Source organism: Thamnophis sirtalis, unplaced genomic scaffold (genome assembly GCF_051295495.1).
Source record: "Thamnophis sirtalis isolate CommonGarterSnake01/CBP01778 unplaced genomic scaffold, rThaSir2_p1.2 scaffold_13, whole genome shotgun sequence".
Classification (NCBI taxonomy): domain Eukaryota; kingdom Metazoa; phylum Chordata; class Lepidosauria; order Squamata; family Natricidae; genus Thamnophis; species Thamnophis sirtalis.
In genome coordinates this window covers 29,872,149-29,889,195 of record NW_028261393.1, presented here as the reverse complement: position 1 = coordinate 29,889,195, position 17,047 = coordinate 29,872,149, and the positions used below count along the sequence as shown (strand labels likewise).

The 17,047-nt window shown below is 47.7% G+C and overlaps 1 protein-coding gene across 3 annotated transcripts in view; it reads right to left on the bottom strand.

Moving 5' to 3' along the window:
- Positions 1–17,047, bottom strand: part of NHSL3 (NHS like 3) — a 63,721-nt gene that overhangs the window by 20,283 nt on the left and 26,391 nt on the right. The window contains exon 1 of one of the 3 annotated variants that reach the window (XM_087727861.1): positions 7,774–7,901. The exons of the other annotated variants lie outside the window; for them this stretch is intronic. Coding sequence (XP_087583987.1) covers positions 7,774–7,831 — 58 coding nt within the window. The 5' untranslated portion in view covers positions 7,832–7,901. Of the gene's footprint in view, positions 1–7,773; positions 7,902–17,047 lie in introns of those variants that run through there. 3 annotated transcript variants of the gene reach the window in all.

The window sequence follows — 17,047 nt, the reverse complement described above, 5'->3', positions numbered from 1 at the left end:
GGCTTAACATCTTTTGATGCTTGAAAATGCATCTGTTACGACAGATTTTAATTATTGTGGATCCTACCAACTTCCCTGGAATGCAGGGCGCTTCCAGCAGTATTGAACTATGCCGCATAAGCTTCACAACTCCACCCAAAAGAACTTTGATTGAATCGAGCAATGTTTACGCTGCACAAGAATAGGCCTCTTAATACAGCTGAATGTATTTTTCATAGATTCATTGTGGTTTATTTCTGTCCACCTAGGATAGTGTTTCTCAACCTTGGCAATGCTACAATGTGTGAACTTAAACTGCCAGAATTCTCCAGCCAACCTGCCTGGGCTCCAACCTGAGAATCCCTAGTATATGGGAGCTGAAGCCCAGATACTGTATGCTGGCTGGGGGATTCTGGGAGTTGGAATCCACATATCTTTAAGTTGCCGAGATTGGGAAACGCTGCTGTAGCCCGAGAAGCCACCGTGCAGCTCAACCAAGCAGGGGTCTCCCGACCAGCCCTGCCTCACTTCACAGGGCCTCCCCCCCGCAACACTTCTCTTTTCCTTCCACCCCTCAGCGAGGAGCTCAGGCGGCTCCCATTCACAGCCTACATTTTTAAAGTCTGTGCAAGGAAGAGGTGAAAGTGCCCAGGGCAGAGTCACATGACTGATACCACACCTATTGCAGCACCTGGCACACACCAACCTTGCAATCCAGCTTAAAGGGCAGCACTTTATTTTATTGTGGATTTACCAATCACAGAACCCAGCCACTCCCAGAACCGAAAGAGGGGGATAGGGTGGGGGCAGAAGGCGAGTCTGAGCAAAATCGGATCCATTTTACTTGCACGCCTTCATTTTCAAGCAGAAACCCCTGGCTCAGCGGCGGCAGCATCTCTCACTGGGAGAGACGGCCATGCAGGATTTCATTTGGGGTTTTTTCCTGGGAATGCTCAAGTGGAGCCACACAACACACTTACTCTGGTTACTGAATCAATATATCCTCTAGACCAGTGATGGCGAACCTATGACACGCGTGTCAGTGCTGACACGCGTAGCCATTTGGGGTGACACGCACAGGATTTCATGCGATTCATCCTCGGCTCCTGCACGGCCGCCGAGGATGAAAGAATCTGTGCTGGAGGAACGGGGGGGCGGGACGTGTGATCTCCCCCGCCCACACTCACTTACTGTATCGCCGCCGCCCCTTTCTGAGCACAGGGGCTGCTGGTAAGGCGTGCGTGCGCACACACGTCATCAGCGCGGCGAGGGAGGACCCGCAGGAGAGGAGCGCGGGAACAGTGCGTGCCTCTCTCCAGTCAGGCCAGCACAGAGAGTCTACTCCTGGGACTGTCGGTTACGACCGCACCACAGCAGGGAACAGCGGAGTGCCAACGGGAACTGTGAGCGCCATTAGCAGCAACTATTGGGGTGCCAATAGTTTAAGGGTAACTCCATCCTTAAATTTATGAAAGGCTCTACAAATTTAAACTCTGCAAGTTTGAGCATTGCTCACTCCATAGCTCAGCATGCAAAAGCGCTTAATGAGGGAGAATTTATTAAAGAAACTCTCCTAAGATGTGCGCCAGTTCTATTTCACGATATGCAGAATAAAGATGCAATTATTAAGAGAATATCTGAGTTCTCTTGGGGCGGGCTGGAGCGGCATGTTGATGAGGACGTGGAGCTGGAAGCAGCCGACTCCACAGCCCTGGTTCACGGCACCCCAAACAAGTTCAATAATATCAAGGGCAACATACAAAATCGACTGATGAACAAAGAAGTTACTAAGCAGGTATGTTAAATAATTTGTTTTTGGTTTATTAAATACAATTATATATTGCAATTATACATTTTTGTAGTTTAAACTATAAATTGCGCAAAATTATGTTTTTGTCGAAGTGACACACAACGCGAGTTATGCTCGATTTTTTGCCGATTTTTGACACACCACGCCAAAAAGGTTGCCCATCACTGCTCTAGACCTACACCATACATTAATCTTAACCCAATCAAATGAGCAAGCTTCACGCAACATGCCAAGCCACAAAAGACCAGGGTTAAAACTTAGCCTAAACTAAGCACTCAACTTTTAACTTGGCTGAGCAGCCCCAAATCCTCAGCACCAGCATTGCTCTCCCGCCGGTGCTTAAGCTGTGGACAAACTTCCTTCTAGCATAGCAAGGTGACGTGTCCAAAGACATCCTCTCCGCTTGGACTGGCAGAAGCTAATGACTGCCCAGCCGTCCGGCTGTTTATTGGAGCCATTTCTTCAGGGGGGAGCTGCAGATATAAATGCACCACTTTGCCACAGGCCTAAGTCTTTACGGGGTCTCTCCATATGGGGCCCTAACATAGAAGCAGCCCTGTACCAACACTAAACTGAAGCCCAGTGGACGATATAACCTCCCTGGGAAATGAACGAGCTCTACCTGGGGTGCCAAACCTTAAGACAAGGGCTCTAATCCTTTGCTACTCATAAGGCAAATACGGCCCCTCCCCAATCAGCACCTGCTGGGAAATTCAGTGTTGCTCTGGATGAAACTAACAGAATTATGACTGGATGCTTTAACCCTTCCTCTCTAGGTAAGATCTACCGCCATTGCCCTGTCTGCCGTTCAGAGACAATCAGCCGCACACAAAAACAGACTCAAGACAACGCCCTCTCTACGGCCTACAACCAGCATGGAACCGACGGAGGGGCTGGCAGCAGGTCTGACCAAAGCTGGGAAGTATGGAAATCATTGCACAGGCTGTGCATGGGTACAAGAAGCTCCAGAGATGCTCTGAAGAAATGGGGCTATCCGGTGGCTTGTGGCCTTTGCGATTATGGTGACACGCAGAAGACAACAGCATGACAGAACGCAGTTAATGTCGCTAGTTTCTGGCCAAGATCTGTTTAACTTATACATATTTTAATCTTGCATATTATATTTTGAATTTTATGTCTTATAGCATGCCTTATGTCAATTGTGATGCTTCTGATAGAAACAAACAAACAATGAGCCACTCAGTGAAGTCAGAATGATGGTTGATCTACTGACTCCAAAGCTGGAGGCACCTCTAAAAGTAAACTAGTGATCAACCGCTGACACCATGCATGGCAGAAAGCAGCAGCCCCCCGCCCTGCTCATGCCCCTCCCCAGGCAAGATGGGTCTGGCTATATAAATTATTACATAATACATGAATCTGTATCTGATCTGCAGCAAGCGACGGTTGATGTACATTGTTTATCAAGATCCGAATTCGCTGTTCCTTTCATGAAAGTACAAGCAAGAGGTGTTTTGATCACGCATCCCCTCTCTCCCTGGGATTGTTTCCGTTTCTATATTATTTTCTATGCCTCTTTCTTGCAAACACAAAAACAAATCAAAATTGATACTGCAATGCTAATAGTATTTATGTACACTTATTTCTTGTTACTTGCTTTGATGCAATCAAATAAAACACCTGGGGAGGGAAGCCAAAAACTAGACCTGCGCTTCCCCCACCCTCTGCACCTCTGATCGGTCCATTTGATATTGAAGGTGCCACCCTGTGTTTGGGTAAATTGGGTTCCCTGCTCAAGGATCCGAAATAGAAATCCAGCTAAAATGGAAAGAGACGCAAAGGAAGGAGTCATAGTATGAAACCAGGGGCTTTGAAGCCCAAGAAATCCCTGTGGCATCCAGGCACTGTGCCATCATACACCCAGACCTCCAAGGAATTACCAGCCCATTTTTGCCACACACTTAGCTCTTAATAGCTGTTTAGATATTATTTAAAGCACATCCTCCTTTTCAATCTGTTCTTTTCGGAGTGCTTAGACAATGGATCCTCCTGGGTGGGTTGAGATTTCACAAACCTCCCTTTGTCTCCCTTGGAGTGGATGACAAGGCTGGAGAAGTAGACTGGGGCCATCTTTGTTGTTGTGGCTGTACAGTCTTGTGTCTGATTCCTTGCAACCCCATGGACCACAGAAGGCCAGGCCCCCACTGCCCCCCACTGTCTCCCGGGCATAACCAATCATGACTTTGCAAAGGGGTCCTGAGGTCTGGGAATTCTGGGAACAAAATGGAGCAATCTGCTGCAGGGCCCAAAGGCAATCAAGGACACAGATGAACGGCCTTTGCCAGCATCCCCTGTTCTGACCCCAAACCTCTAACAGGAGGAGCCCCTTAATCTGGTTCTCCCAAATCTTGTTCAGCAGGAGATCGGCTCTCAAGTCTTTCCACTAGGTACGTCTGGACCCGCAAGTAAGCACTCAGCCTCCAGCAGGGCAGGTGGTCCTCAGCCTACAACCATCCTTCTAGCACTCATTTGATGTTCATGGGTTATGGAAAACAGTGATCTACAATCAGTCCTCGCACTTATGACTATTGCAGTATCCCCATGGTAACGTGATCCCCATTTATGATCTTTCCAGCCAGCTTCCAATACGCAAAGTCAATAGTGGAAGCCTGATTCACTTAACAGTGGGTTGTAAAATTGGGTGCAACTCACTTACTTGCTTAGCAATGGAAATGCTAGTCCCAATTGTGGTTGTAAGTGAAGGACTCACTATATAAGGTAGACTGCTTCTGAACACAAAGCCAGGAAAAGCAGCTCCACAGTCCTGTTCATGCATACACTTGCAAGGCTAGCAATTAAGACAACTTAAATGTCTTTGAGGATTGGAGCATCAATTGTAAAGTCCAGAAATCATGTACTTCTTGGGCTGCATCTGTTTGTGGACCTTTCCCCCCAAAAAACCAAGTTAGATTTAGATTGCAGCCACCAACAAGAACTGTTTAAAACTATGGCACAAGTCCCTGCCAGTCTGAACCCCAGGAAGGTCGTCTCCCACAAGGCTGCCAAGTGCTGATTTGGCTTCCACTTGGTTTCCACCACTCTCTTCTTCCCTCTCCACAATCTGGTTCGCCTTTTACAAAATCAATGTTGATGGAGTCTCCCTTCCGAAACATCCTTGCAGAAGCATCCTTGCTCATTTCTCCTTCTTCTTAGGATAAACAGCCTGGAGCCAAGCAGGCAAGCAAGCCTCCCCCACCCCACCCTCGCCCTCCTTCTGTCTCTGGAAGCCAAGGCAATTTGGGAATCAGAGGGACCCTCATCCTTCTCAGAAGACAAAACAGCACTATTTTGGGTATGAATTTAACTTTATAATGTATTATTCAGCCTCCTCCAACCTGGAACCCTTCAGATGGATTGGACTAGAATTCACATCACCCATAGGCATTTGGTACAAACCACAATCATCTGAAAATGGCAAAACATGCATCACAAGGCCACCTTTGGTGCTTAATATCCTGCTTGGGCACAAGTAGATACGTGTGTTTTGTGTGGCAATGTCACACTGCACACCATAGCCTACCTCCCTGCCTGCCCCAGTTGGGGGCGGGGGGTGGGTGGGATGATGGAGTTGTGACCTCCAGCCGTGGGAGTTTAGCACAGGCATCAATCCTTGAAAGATGGCAATCAGATAGCAAAAGGTTTTTGTACTCTCTCTTACTGCAAGTTCTTAGAAAGCAGGAAGACCCCTTTCCCACCTAGGGAATCAAATCCCACGGCCTGGGCAGCACCCTGGTCACCACTGCAACCCACTCTTCAGTGTCAACCTTTGGAGAAGAGCCAACTGGGTCTTCAGCTATTCCAGCACCTGGTGGAAATTCCGCTAGGATCAGCTCCTTCCTGGCTAATTTTGAAGTCCACGCAGGGGGTTCCTCTCAGGCCCAACTCAGAATTCCAATTACCATAACACCAAAGACCATCTGGCACTGCCTTGAGGTACAGTGGACTCACTGTACCCATCCTTCTGTTATTTTGGGAAGATCTTTCAAGGGCCACTTGTGAAATTCACCGGACTTGGATCTTATGCAATGTGCTCCCTGAGCTGCCCAAACAACAGGACCCCCTTCTCATACTCCAGAAGGTTTTTATTCATCAGGCATCCACCTCTATGCAAATGCTGGGGGGAGGGGCATGCTTGTTTTACCTAGTGGGCGGGATATGACATTTTTTGTTTTTCATAGTCATGTACAATCTCAGAATTACATGATTGGGGCAGTTAATGAACATGTTAAATAAAGCAATTTCTTCCTTCACACTTTCCTTCTTTCAATACATAAATGCATGGAGCTGTATTTAGCTAATTATGGGATGAAAAACCAAATTAACCATGACTTCTTTCAGGATGATGTGGCACCGACTGCTGAAACAACTTATCAAGTGGACTGAGCTGCTGAGCTTGGAAGTGGGGGAGGGTTTCTACGAGGTTGGATGTCTAAAATAATATCTAGTATCTTAAAAGTAAACCCGACACAGAATTTCACTGAGTTTGCAAAACATTTCCCGGTAAGTTTCATACATGGATTTATATCACCTCCAAAATGTAGATTTCTCTTTATGTACATTTTAATGTTATATAAATATGTACATAAGTATGTTCTATGTTCTACATTTTTATATTTCAAATTTAGAAGATTTTAAAAATCAGGAGTGACTTCTGGTAGTATGAATAGAACGCATGGCAGTTTATAATTATAGTTTACAATCTTTTTATTTTTTTAATAAATATTTGTTACAATCCATTAATGAAATTCTGAAAAACTAAAAAGAATTATGATTAACAAGGCTACAACCTTCCAGGAAGCTTCATCAGTTCTATACTCCTACCAAGATGAGTACAGATGACCTTGAAAAGCTCAGGCCACCAAAAATCCCCAGACTGCAAAGTTAAAAAACATCCCACAGGGCAGCAATGGGAAACCACTGTGGCTGTCATTAAATCTATAGTTGCAAAACAAACTATGTTTATGTATCCACAAAATCCCCGGGAACCCAGCTTAATTGGAAAGAGATTTTACATCTACCGATTCTGTTTCCGACCATGGAAACCTAAAGGTGCGTGGACTTCATCTCCCAGAGTTCCTCAGGTAGCAAAGACGGCAAGGGACCCCTGGGAATTGAAGTCCGCACTTCTTTAGGTCGCGAAGGTCGACAAACGCAGCCCGGTCAGCTTCCCCCGGTCCAGAGCCCCCCGGGATGCCGGCTGGGCTGCAGCTTCTCTCGCCCAGACGGACTTCGGGACTGGCCAAATCCCTCCTGGCCTTTGAGCGCTTCCAGTTCACGGATCGCCACGGAACGAGGAAGATGCTGGGCAGCCCCGGACCCGCCGGAGCTTCCACCTTCGGGCTGCGCTTCCGGAGGTCGGCACCCGCCTCCAGACCCCTCTCCCCCAAGCTTCAAGGCGCCAACCCAGCCAGGCTCCCTTCTCACGGCAGCCTCCGGCTCACTTCCGTGGCTCGAAGCGGAGCGCCGGAGCCACGCGGGCCGTCCAGGCCTTCGCCGCCCTCCCGGACGAAGTAGGGGAAAGGCATCCACTCTTCTCCACCCCCCAGTAGGAAAAACGCCCGACTCATCCTGGGCTCCAGCAAGCGGGGAGGAGCAGTCGGGGGGGGGGGAGAAAGCCCCCTCGCTGAGGCCACCCTCCTCGCCTGGGATGCCGCCGAGCAACAAGGGGGTGGCGAGCAGTGAGGCTGGCTGGGCTGGGCGGCGCAAGGCGAGGGCAGCTGGGGCGGGGGCGCTCTGGGCAGGGAGAAGGGCCAGGAGGGGACAAAGGCTCCCGGGCGTCTCTGCTGGCTTCGATCCCCTTCGGGGGGGGGCGAGATCCCGAAACCCCAAGTGCGCCGCAGACCTTCCCCCCGCGCCGCGCCAGCGCTGCGCCCGATCCCCTCACGCGCAGCCTCCCTCCATTGCCCAGCCTGCTGCTCCCCCGGACAGCGGTGGGGCGGGGAGCGGTGGCGGCAGAGGCTCACCCTTCTTCTTGAAGAGCGCCAGCAGCGAAGGGAGGTTCCTCCCCAGCAAGACCACCATCCCGCCGCTCCGGCCTGCTCCGGCCGGCGGGAGCGCAAGGCGGCTGCTGGACTCGCGTCCTTCTCCTCGTGCCGCCGCCCTCCCTCCCTCCCGGAGCAGGAGGAGGGGCCAGCCGCATGGGTTGGGGGGGTCTCCGTGCTCGAGGTCAGCGCTGGGGCAACGAGGGGAGGGACTTCGCGCGCAGCCCCCCCCCCATCCCTGCCGCCCGCATCCCTACCCGGCGCCGCCCGCGGAGCTCTCCGGCTAAGCTGAAATCCTCCACTTGCCCCGGCTGAGCGGCGAGGACGGGCGACGGAGGCGCGGTTGTATAGCAGGGTGTCCCCCGCTCCGGCCGGTCGCTTTGGCCCAACCTGCTAATCCTGGGTAGGCTTCTATTTACTCTGGGAAATGGTTCCTTGGAGGAATCCGGCTAATCGTATTGGGGAAGACGGCGACCACAACAGGTCCGTGTTAATGAAGAGAGCCGCTTGATTAGGATAAATGCCGATATTGTGCCATGACCTGCTGCCCACCAGCCGGTTCCTGACCTACCCATTGAACGGTCTGGGACCTCCAGGCAGGCGTCATTAGGTGGCCCAGTTGGCACAACATTCTGAACCTACTAAGAACTACTGTATTCCTATGAAGACCTGGTCCCAATCCAGATGGTCCTCGACATACAAGTGCTCCTCCACCAATGGTTCAAAATTACTGTGGTGGCACTGAAAAAAGTGACAAGACCAGGCCTCCTGCATGTATGACTCTTGCAGCATCCCTGGGGTCATGTGGTCAAAACTTGGATGCTTGGCAACGGGCATGTATTTGTTTATCTATGTCCCGACTTTATTGTTTCTGGGAAAGATATTTCATTTGTACATATTTAAATTTTAAATTTGATGTTATATAGTATGCCTCATTTTAATTGTGATGCTTCTGAGACAAATAAACAAATCTTTATTATAATTGAAGGCCATTTTTGACTTTCCTAACTGGCTTCTGACCAGCCAGGTGAATGGGTGGAGCTGGATTGGCTTAAGAATCAATTGTTCACTTAACAACTGTAGTGATTCACTTAAAAACCATGGCAATAAAGATTATGAAAACCAAGCAGACTTTCAACAACTACTTTGCTTAGAAACAAAAATTCTATGAATCCAGCCAAAGACGCAGTCTGAGATTGATCTCCGGGGAAGATGGCTACCCCAAATGGATCATTGATCTTATGTGGGGTTTTCCAGGACATTTGAGGTGTTATCTAATCTTGAGGTAGGGGAGGGCCATGGTGAGCAGCACCAGTGTGTAGCTCTGGCAGGACAGTCCTCTGGCTGGATTGGATAAAACTGCAACATTGGAAACATCCATTCCCCCCCCCCACCTCTGATTTGAGTCAAATCTGCCTGCAACAAAAGGGAGACCGGGGGGGGGGGGGGGGAATGGATGTGGTTTGTGGGAGCCACCTCTGGACAGCAGAGTCTGCAACACCAATGGCCAGGGGAGGGGCCAGGTGGTGCTCCTCCTTCTCCTTAATGCTAGCCTGGCAGAATATAGCAGCAAAGTGTTTAGTTGATTTATATCTTTCATTCAGGGCTACCAAACCTTATAAATAGGATTCCCTATTTGGTTCAGTCCCCACCACAAGACCTCTGCAAGGTAGGCTGGGCTGAGGGAGAAGGACTGGCCCAAGGGAGCAGCTTCTGTGCTGTATAAACTAGAACTGGCTCTCCCTACTCTGAGATTCTGTGCCAATCAGGCAGTTCCCCTACAGCCTATTGTGATTCAGATCACAGTTCCGTCAATGAGCAGCCAGGCTCCCCCAATTCCTGTCCTATCCTGATGTCCATGCCCCCCACAGTCCACATACCCCATAGCAGGCCCTGGGATTACGTGGACCTTCACTCCCAAGCAGGGTCCCTCCACCACCACCCAGGCAGGACCAGCCTTGAGACAAGGCCCAGAGAAGAGAGCTTGGGGGGGGAGGGGGGAGGAAAGTGAGGGTTTAAAGTGCACAGCTGAAGCTGCCATCATGCCTTCTTTGACTCCCCCTGCAGATACACTTTAAGACATGTGGACCAGCTCCCAGCATTCCCCAGCTGGCATCTTAAGAGTAGCCCGGGTTAAAAATCGTTATTCTAGTGGCTTCCTGCACAATCAAAAACCTCCCATGTCTGGACATGGGATCTTCTGCATATGTACAGAATATAAGTCTTTCAGTAAATGGGCCTCCTTTTACTTAATTTAGCAATTAAGAACTGGAATGCTCAATGGCTATGGAGAGTCTCAATCATCCAGTTCATGGTTGTCCCAAAGGTGCTTTTTCCAAATGGAAGCTGGATTTTCTTGCTTTTGTCCTTGAAAATGTTTCCTTCTCATCTGAGAAGCTTGCTCAGTTCTGACTGACTGTCAGGGAATGGAATGATTCAAGTGAGTCTGAGGATAGGATAAAGGCCCAAATGACCCTCAGAGTATTCACAGGTGTAAATTTTTCCATTCTCTGACAGTCAGTCAGAACTGAAGAAGCTTTTTGGATGAGAAACAAAACACCAAGAAAGTCCAGTTGCCTTTGGGGGGGGGGAAGTGTCACCTGAAATGCCCGCCCCCCCGCAAAATGCACAGCAGCCCTCCTCCTCTTGTCCCATTCATTGCCCTCCATCTGAATATTCATCAGGCTCTTAGAAAGAGGGGCACCAGGTAGGTCAGCCACGCCATTTGGCAGGTGGCAGAAGGGCTCCAGCCCTCCTCTGGCCTTTTCTGTGGCAGCCTCCAACCCACAGAGGACTCTGCTTCCTGAAGCCTGGCAGGCCTCAACCCTCCCAGCCTTCCATAAAGCTTTTGATTTCTCCACAAAGTGCTGGGATGACCAACTGAGTGACGGTGCCAGGTTTTTGTGGTTTTTAATGTGCTTAATTTTATAGCTTTGTCATGATTTTCATGTTGTTTTTAATTTTTTGATTGGGGGTTGCCTAGGATTGGTTGCAAGACTATGTTATAAATAAATAAATAAACTCCAAGAATTTGCCAGCCCTTCAGGTCTGCTTCTGAGAAGCCAAAGAATTGCAATCCAAAACACCTGCAGGTGCAAGGATGTGGAAGGCTGCTCTTTAAAAGTCTCCAGAATTGTGGCAACAACATGCACCAGCGCCAGCCACGTGCTTCTCCCGGGAAGCGTGGTTGCCATGCCGCCTCCTTTACCCACAAGTGCCATCTGAAGGGAAAGCAGTCAGGCCAAGCACATGCCACTGGCCAAACTCTCATACCCTTCGCCAATTCCAGGGCGTCACAAAACTCTCCTGGCTTGGAGCCACAGCAGGGTCTGAGCTACCAAGAAAAATGAAACGTCCCTACAGCAAATCCAGGACAGGTGACTCAGGTGAGGGGACGCCAGGCCCAATGTCAGACAAGGAATGTTTGGGCCAGGAAGGGAAAGGCAATCTGCACGTAGTATCAATCTTCCTCCCTCTCCTCTCCAAAGCTGCTAAAGAAAAGGAGCCACACACTCCTTGGGTTCATGGCTGGGCAGGGGGCTCCAGCTCGCTCTCGCTCTCTCTCTCTCTCTTATGATCCAACCTACCTTACCTTGCAGGGGTGTGGGAATAAAAAGGGGAGGAACACCATATAAGGGGCTGATTAGCACCCTAAAAGCCCTCTTCCTGCCTGTTAATTAACTTAATTAATGTTTTTGATTAATTAATGTTAATTAATTAACATTGATTTTTAAGCACCCTTGCCGCTTCTTAAATTTTCTAGCTGTTCTTATGTTTTAATATTTTTATTGGTTCCCTGCCCAGAGGGAAATGGGCAGTTTCAAAATGTGATAAATTAGATCAGAGATAGATGGAGGGAGGGAGGGAGGGATGGATGGATGGATGGATGGATGGATGGATGGATGGATGGAAGATAGATAGATGGATGGATGGGAAGATAGATAGGAAGATAGATAGATGGATGGAAGCTAGATAAGAAGATAGATAGGAATATAGATAGATTGATGGAAGATAGATAGATGGAAAATATGAAGATAGATGGATGGAAGATAGATAGATAGGAAGATGGATGGATGGAAGGGTGGATGGATGAGATAGACGATAGATAGATAGATAGATAGATAGATAGATAGATAGATAGATAGATAGATAGATAGATAGATAGATAGATAGATAGATAGATAGATAGATAGATAGAAGATTGGATGGATGGATGGATGGATGGATGGATGGATGGATGGATGGAAGATAGGAAGATAGATGGATGGACGATAGATAGAAAGATAGATGGATGGAAGGATGATAGATAGATAGATGATAGATGATAGATAGATAGATAGATAGATAGATAGATAGATAGATAGATAGATAGATAGATAGATAGATAGAAAGAAGATTGGATGGATGGATGGATGGATGGATGGATGGATGGATGGAAGGAAGGAAGATAGGAAGATAGGAAGATAGATGGATGGAAGATAGATAGAAAGATAGATGGATGGAAGGAAGATAGATAGATAGATAGATAGATAGATAGATAGATAGATAGATAGATAGATAGATAGATAGATAGATAGATAGATAGATAGATAGATAGATAGAAGATTGGATGGATGGATGGATGGATGGATGGATGGATGGATGGATGGATGGATGGATGGATGGAAGGAAGGAAGGAAGATAGGAAGATAGATGGATGGAAGATAGATAGAAAGATAGATGGATGGAAGGAAGATAGATAGATAGATAGATAGATAGATAGATAGATAGATAGATAGATAGATAGATAGATAGATAGATATGCATGCATGCATGCATGCATGCTCTGGAGCCTGGAAAAGTGGGGTATAAAACAAAGTATCAACTCTTCCCCCCCCCTCAAAGTCTCTTGTTTGCCGTTGTATGTTTCAAGGTACCCAAGTCGGGCCTGTGAAGTCTCCCTCTTCAGCAGCTGCCCTCAGGTTTGACTCCCATTAAGAAAGGGAAGTCTCCCCTCTGGTCCAGCCCCCTCCCCCACTGCTTCACAGCCCTGTCCCGATTGCTTTCTTGTCAACCCCCGGAGTGGGGGTCCCACTCAGGATCTTGTTTCTTCAAATCACAGAGGCTCAAGAAGGCAGAACTTCCAGAGATGGCTGAGAGGTGAAATGGGGAGGGGGGGCGCATGGAGCTTACAATCAAACTCTTCCACGGCTTCTTTAAAGTTATTTAAAGAGGGGGAACAATCAGTCGGTGGAACAGCTTCCCTCCAGAAATTACAGGTACTCCATCACTGGAGGTTTTCAAGAACAGATTGTACAAACATTGGTCCCAAATGGTATAGGGTCTCCTGCTAGTGTTGGGGGTTGGACTAGAAGACCTCCAAGGTCCCTTACAACTCTGTTATTCTGTTAATTCTACAATTGAACAGTCATACCAGAAATCCTAACCACATTTCCTGACAGTGAGAGCAATCAACCAATTGATTGGTTCCCTACAGAGGTTCTGGATGCTCCATCACTGGGGGCTTTCAAAAAGAGACTGGACAGTCCTTGTCTGAAATGGTATAGCGTCTCCTGCTTGTACAGGGGGTTGGACTAGAAAACCTCCAAGGTCCCTTTTATCTCTGTTATTCTCTATTCTATGATGTGAGAGAAAGTGGTTTGGACAGGAAGAAGATTGGTCACAGAGGGACATGTTTCCCTTCATTCATTTCCTCAGTGGAAAAAGCAGCATTTTAAAGTACACTGTAATATTTTCAGTTGTAGCAACAGAGAGAATGGCTGGAAACAAGGCCTTGAGTCTTGTCCCCCTTACTTCCTCCTTCACCATTCCTAAAAGGGACCACAGAGCAATGAAAGGAGGGTTGTACACTGTCCCCTTATTTATTCAATTTAGGTGCAGAAGATAGCAAGGAAAATCCTAGGCCTGAAGAAATTGGAATTAAAATTGCTGGGAGGAACAATAACAACTTGTCAGATGCAAGCAACCAGAGGTGGATTCAGCAGGTTCTGACCAGTTCTGGAGAACCGATAGCAGAAATTTTGAGTAGTTTGGAAAACCGGAAAATACCACCTCTGGCTGGCCCCACCCCCATCTATTTTCTGCCTCCCGAGACCCAACTGATTGGGAGGGAATGGTGATTTTGCAGTATCCTTCCCCTGCCACGCCCCCCAAGCCATGCCATGCCACGCCCACCAAGCCACGGCCATAGAACCAGGTAATACAATTTTTTGAATCCCACCACTGAACCAGAGCCACTCATGAATAATGAAAACCAGTCTATCATCCATGTTAGAAGAATCTCCCAGTGTTTGCTTTTCCCTGGGAACAACCAGAGAAGGCTTCATGGACCTGGGTCAGGTCAAGCTTACGGTGCTTGTGGATGTGCAAGGCCTCCAGACCAGGCCCTTGCTTGACTCCTCTTTTCAGCCTAGCTAGCAGTTTCCCAACACAACTTCAAAAATAGCTGGATAGCTGGAAGCTCAATATTTAAAAAACTGAATATTATGTCTGCAGGCAGAGCTAGCCCAGTATAAACAGATAAGGAGGAAGTTGGAATGGTAACCGATTTATCTTCCGAAGCTCAAAAAAATAAATCATAGGGATAGAAATTGTGACCATGAAATACGGCTATTTCTGCAGCCTGGGAAGAATAAATACCACAAATCTAGACAAACTATTAAAGTGCAAAAACATCAGGTTGGTAACATTGGTACATATTATCAAAACTACACTTTTCCATTTGTAACATCCATATGGCTAAGAATTTGGATCTTCAGAAAACCAGAATGAAGAATTGATGACTTGGAACCGGGGCTCCCGACAAAATATTGCCAATAATTATTTGAAGAACATCCCGAGTGCTCAGAGAAGAAACTCTAATAATGAAGCTAAAGTTTAAATGTTTTGGCAAATTGGTTTGGCGTCCACAGATTGCGGGGTGTGAGACAGCCAGCGCCCTCATTTCAAGGAGAGAGAGGCCAGAGGTCATCAGAACAAGGACTCCCAGGAGGAGGGACCCCCCCCCAAGCACAAAGCTTCTCAACCTCAGATGTGTGGACTTCCAAGTTCTAGAACCCCCGCCTCCCCCACCCGGCTAGCACCGTTGAATTCTGGGAGTTGAAGTTCAACACATCTTAAAGTTGGTGAGGTTGAGAAGCCCCGCCTAGCAACTCATCCCCTAAGGCTCTCTGCCCGCTGACTACCTCCCCAACCCATCTGGGCTCCAGACCGGTGCCAGGCCCACTGCCAGTAATGATGGGAAGCCTGCAGGGCAGTAGTATCTGTCACATGCGTGAGGCAAACAACAGGTCTTCTTCCGCCTCCTTCTTCTAGTGCCACAAAAGCTGCTCTCTTATTTATCTCCTTTACCAGAAGCCTCCAAGAAATGCGCCAGGACACAGTTAAAATTTAAGCAGGGAGTCAGCACATTCAGGCCTAGGAGCAGCCATTCAACTGTGAACAATGATTAACCAGCAGCCTTCAAACATGGCATTAGGCTGGAATCTCGCTCCTCGCAAGGCTGAGCTAAAATGCCAGGACATCTGGCACAGGCAGTGGGCAGAGGCTGTATCTTCAAAAACTGCAGAGGGGGGCATTTCAACATCACAAAGAAAGGCGAGGCTTGCAAAACCAATTTTTAGATAAAAGAACTGAGCTGAAAGGTTCTGGGAGGTTTGATGCTGCTTTTCACGGAAGAGAGAAAGAGGAAGGGGGAGGGAAAAGAGAAATATTTCTTATCACAATGCATGTGTGAGCAAGCCTATGCAAGAATGCCTATGTCAGGCCTACTTTTATTGTGGTTGTTTATGGTTATTGTCTAGAGGTAATTTTGCCTCTATCTTTTTGCCTCTCTTTTTTTAGCATTTCCATTTTCTTACTCCTCGGCTGGTGTACTTTGTCTGGGTGTGAGGGAGACATATAAACTTCCTCAGAATTAATTTATGCAACTAATGAATAGCTACATCTATGTCATTTGGGTTGTTTTTAATGAACCACAGTTGTGGGCTTTGCTGCCACAGTCTAAAAATGCTCTTTGAAAGCTGCTTTCTCCATATCTGCCAATATTTTATACAGACAGTGATGGCTTTGGGTGCAGAGAGCTACCAGTCGCTGAGTGATGGGGCTGGTGGCTCTCGAAAAGCACTGTGTGCATGAGAACAATTGCATGAATGAATAAGAACAGCTCAGGAAGAGCTCTGTTAATTCAAAGCAAAACAATTTGAGGTCAAGGAGTAGATCCAAGAGCAACTTTGGATCAAGTCAACATGACTCTAGCACCCCATTCAACCTTCTCCTCTCTCACTTGCCATTTTTGAATCAAACAGGTTTTGGAGGTTACTTACAAGTAGTCCTTGACTTATGACTACTTGATTGGTTGAGCCCATAATTTAAATTGTGATAGTTGCAAAGCAGGTCATCATGTGCCCAATTTTACGACCTCATTTAAGCTAATGTGGTGATTGTAAAGCTAAACCATGGTTCATTATGAGGTGTTTTTTTGCCAGGAACTAAGAGGTAACAAGATATTGTCAGTTGTGATCATGTAATCACAAGGCAAACAGGCATAAACATGTGCTGGATGCTAAACACCCAATATGTGGTCATGTGATTGCATAGGAGGCCTGGACATTAGAATTTCAAATCCGGGTCGTAAGTCCCTTTTTCTGGGTCACTTTAACTTCAAACGTCTTAAGTCAAAACTGTAGTAGTACTTCAGTCCAGTCCACCTTGGCTGCTGTTTCCTAGGCTGGAAACTTTGTCCCATTTCTTGTCCACCTGCTTCTGTCTACACTTCTTCAAAACCTTTGGCTCCTAATCAGATGCAGAGCAGCCTTTTGGGCACAAAGGAACATCCCCTCCATCCCAGCGTCCAGTTGTCACCCCCTGCCAGAGCAATCACCAGCCTGGATCAGGATCTGCCAGAAGTCCCTTCCCAACAGGACGGTTGAGAGGAAAGAAGAGGAATTTGATGGAAACGTGCAAGACCCCTGACCTAGGCAAAAGAGGCCTTAAGGAGTCTTTAAGGGAAAAATGATATTCAGAAGCCCTGATTCACTGGGGTGAGGTGGGGAGCAAAGATGTAGGACAACGTCCCTAACCTTTCCACTCCAAGGACACACAGTGGCAGGAGCAGGATGGTTTTGTGCATGCAACCTAATCTGGCACATGTGCAAATGGAGTTTCACATGCTCGGCCACCACTTGCATGGACTAGGGCTTGGGGACCCCTGATGTAGGAGATGACCAGGTGGAGCCCGAGGGAGGCGTTAGCGTTA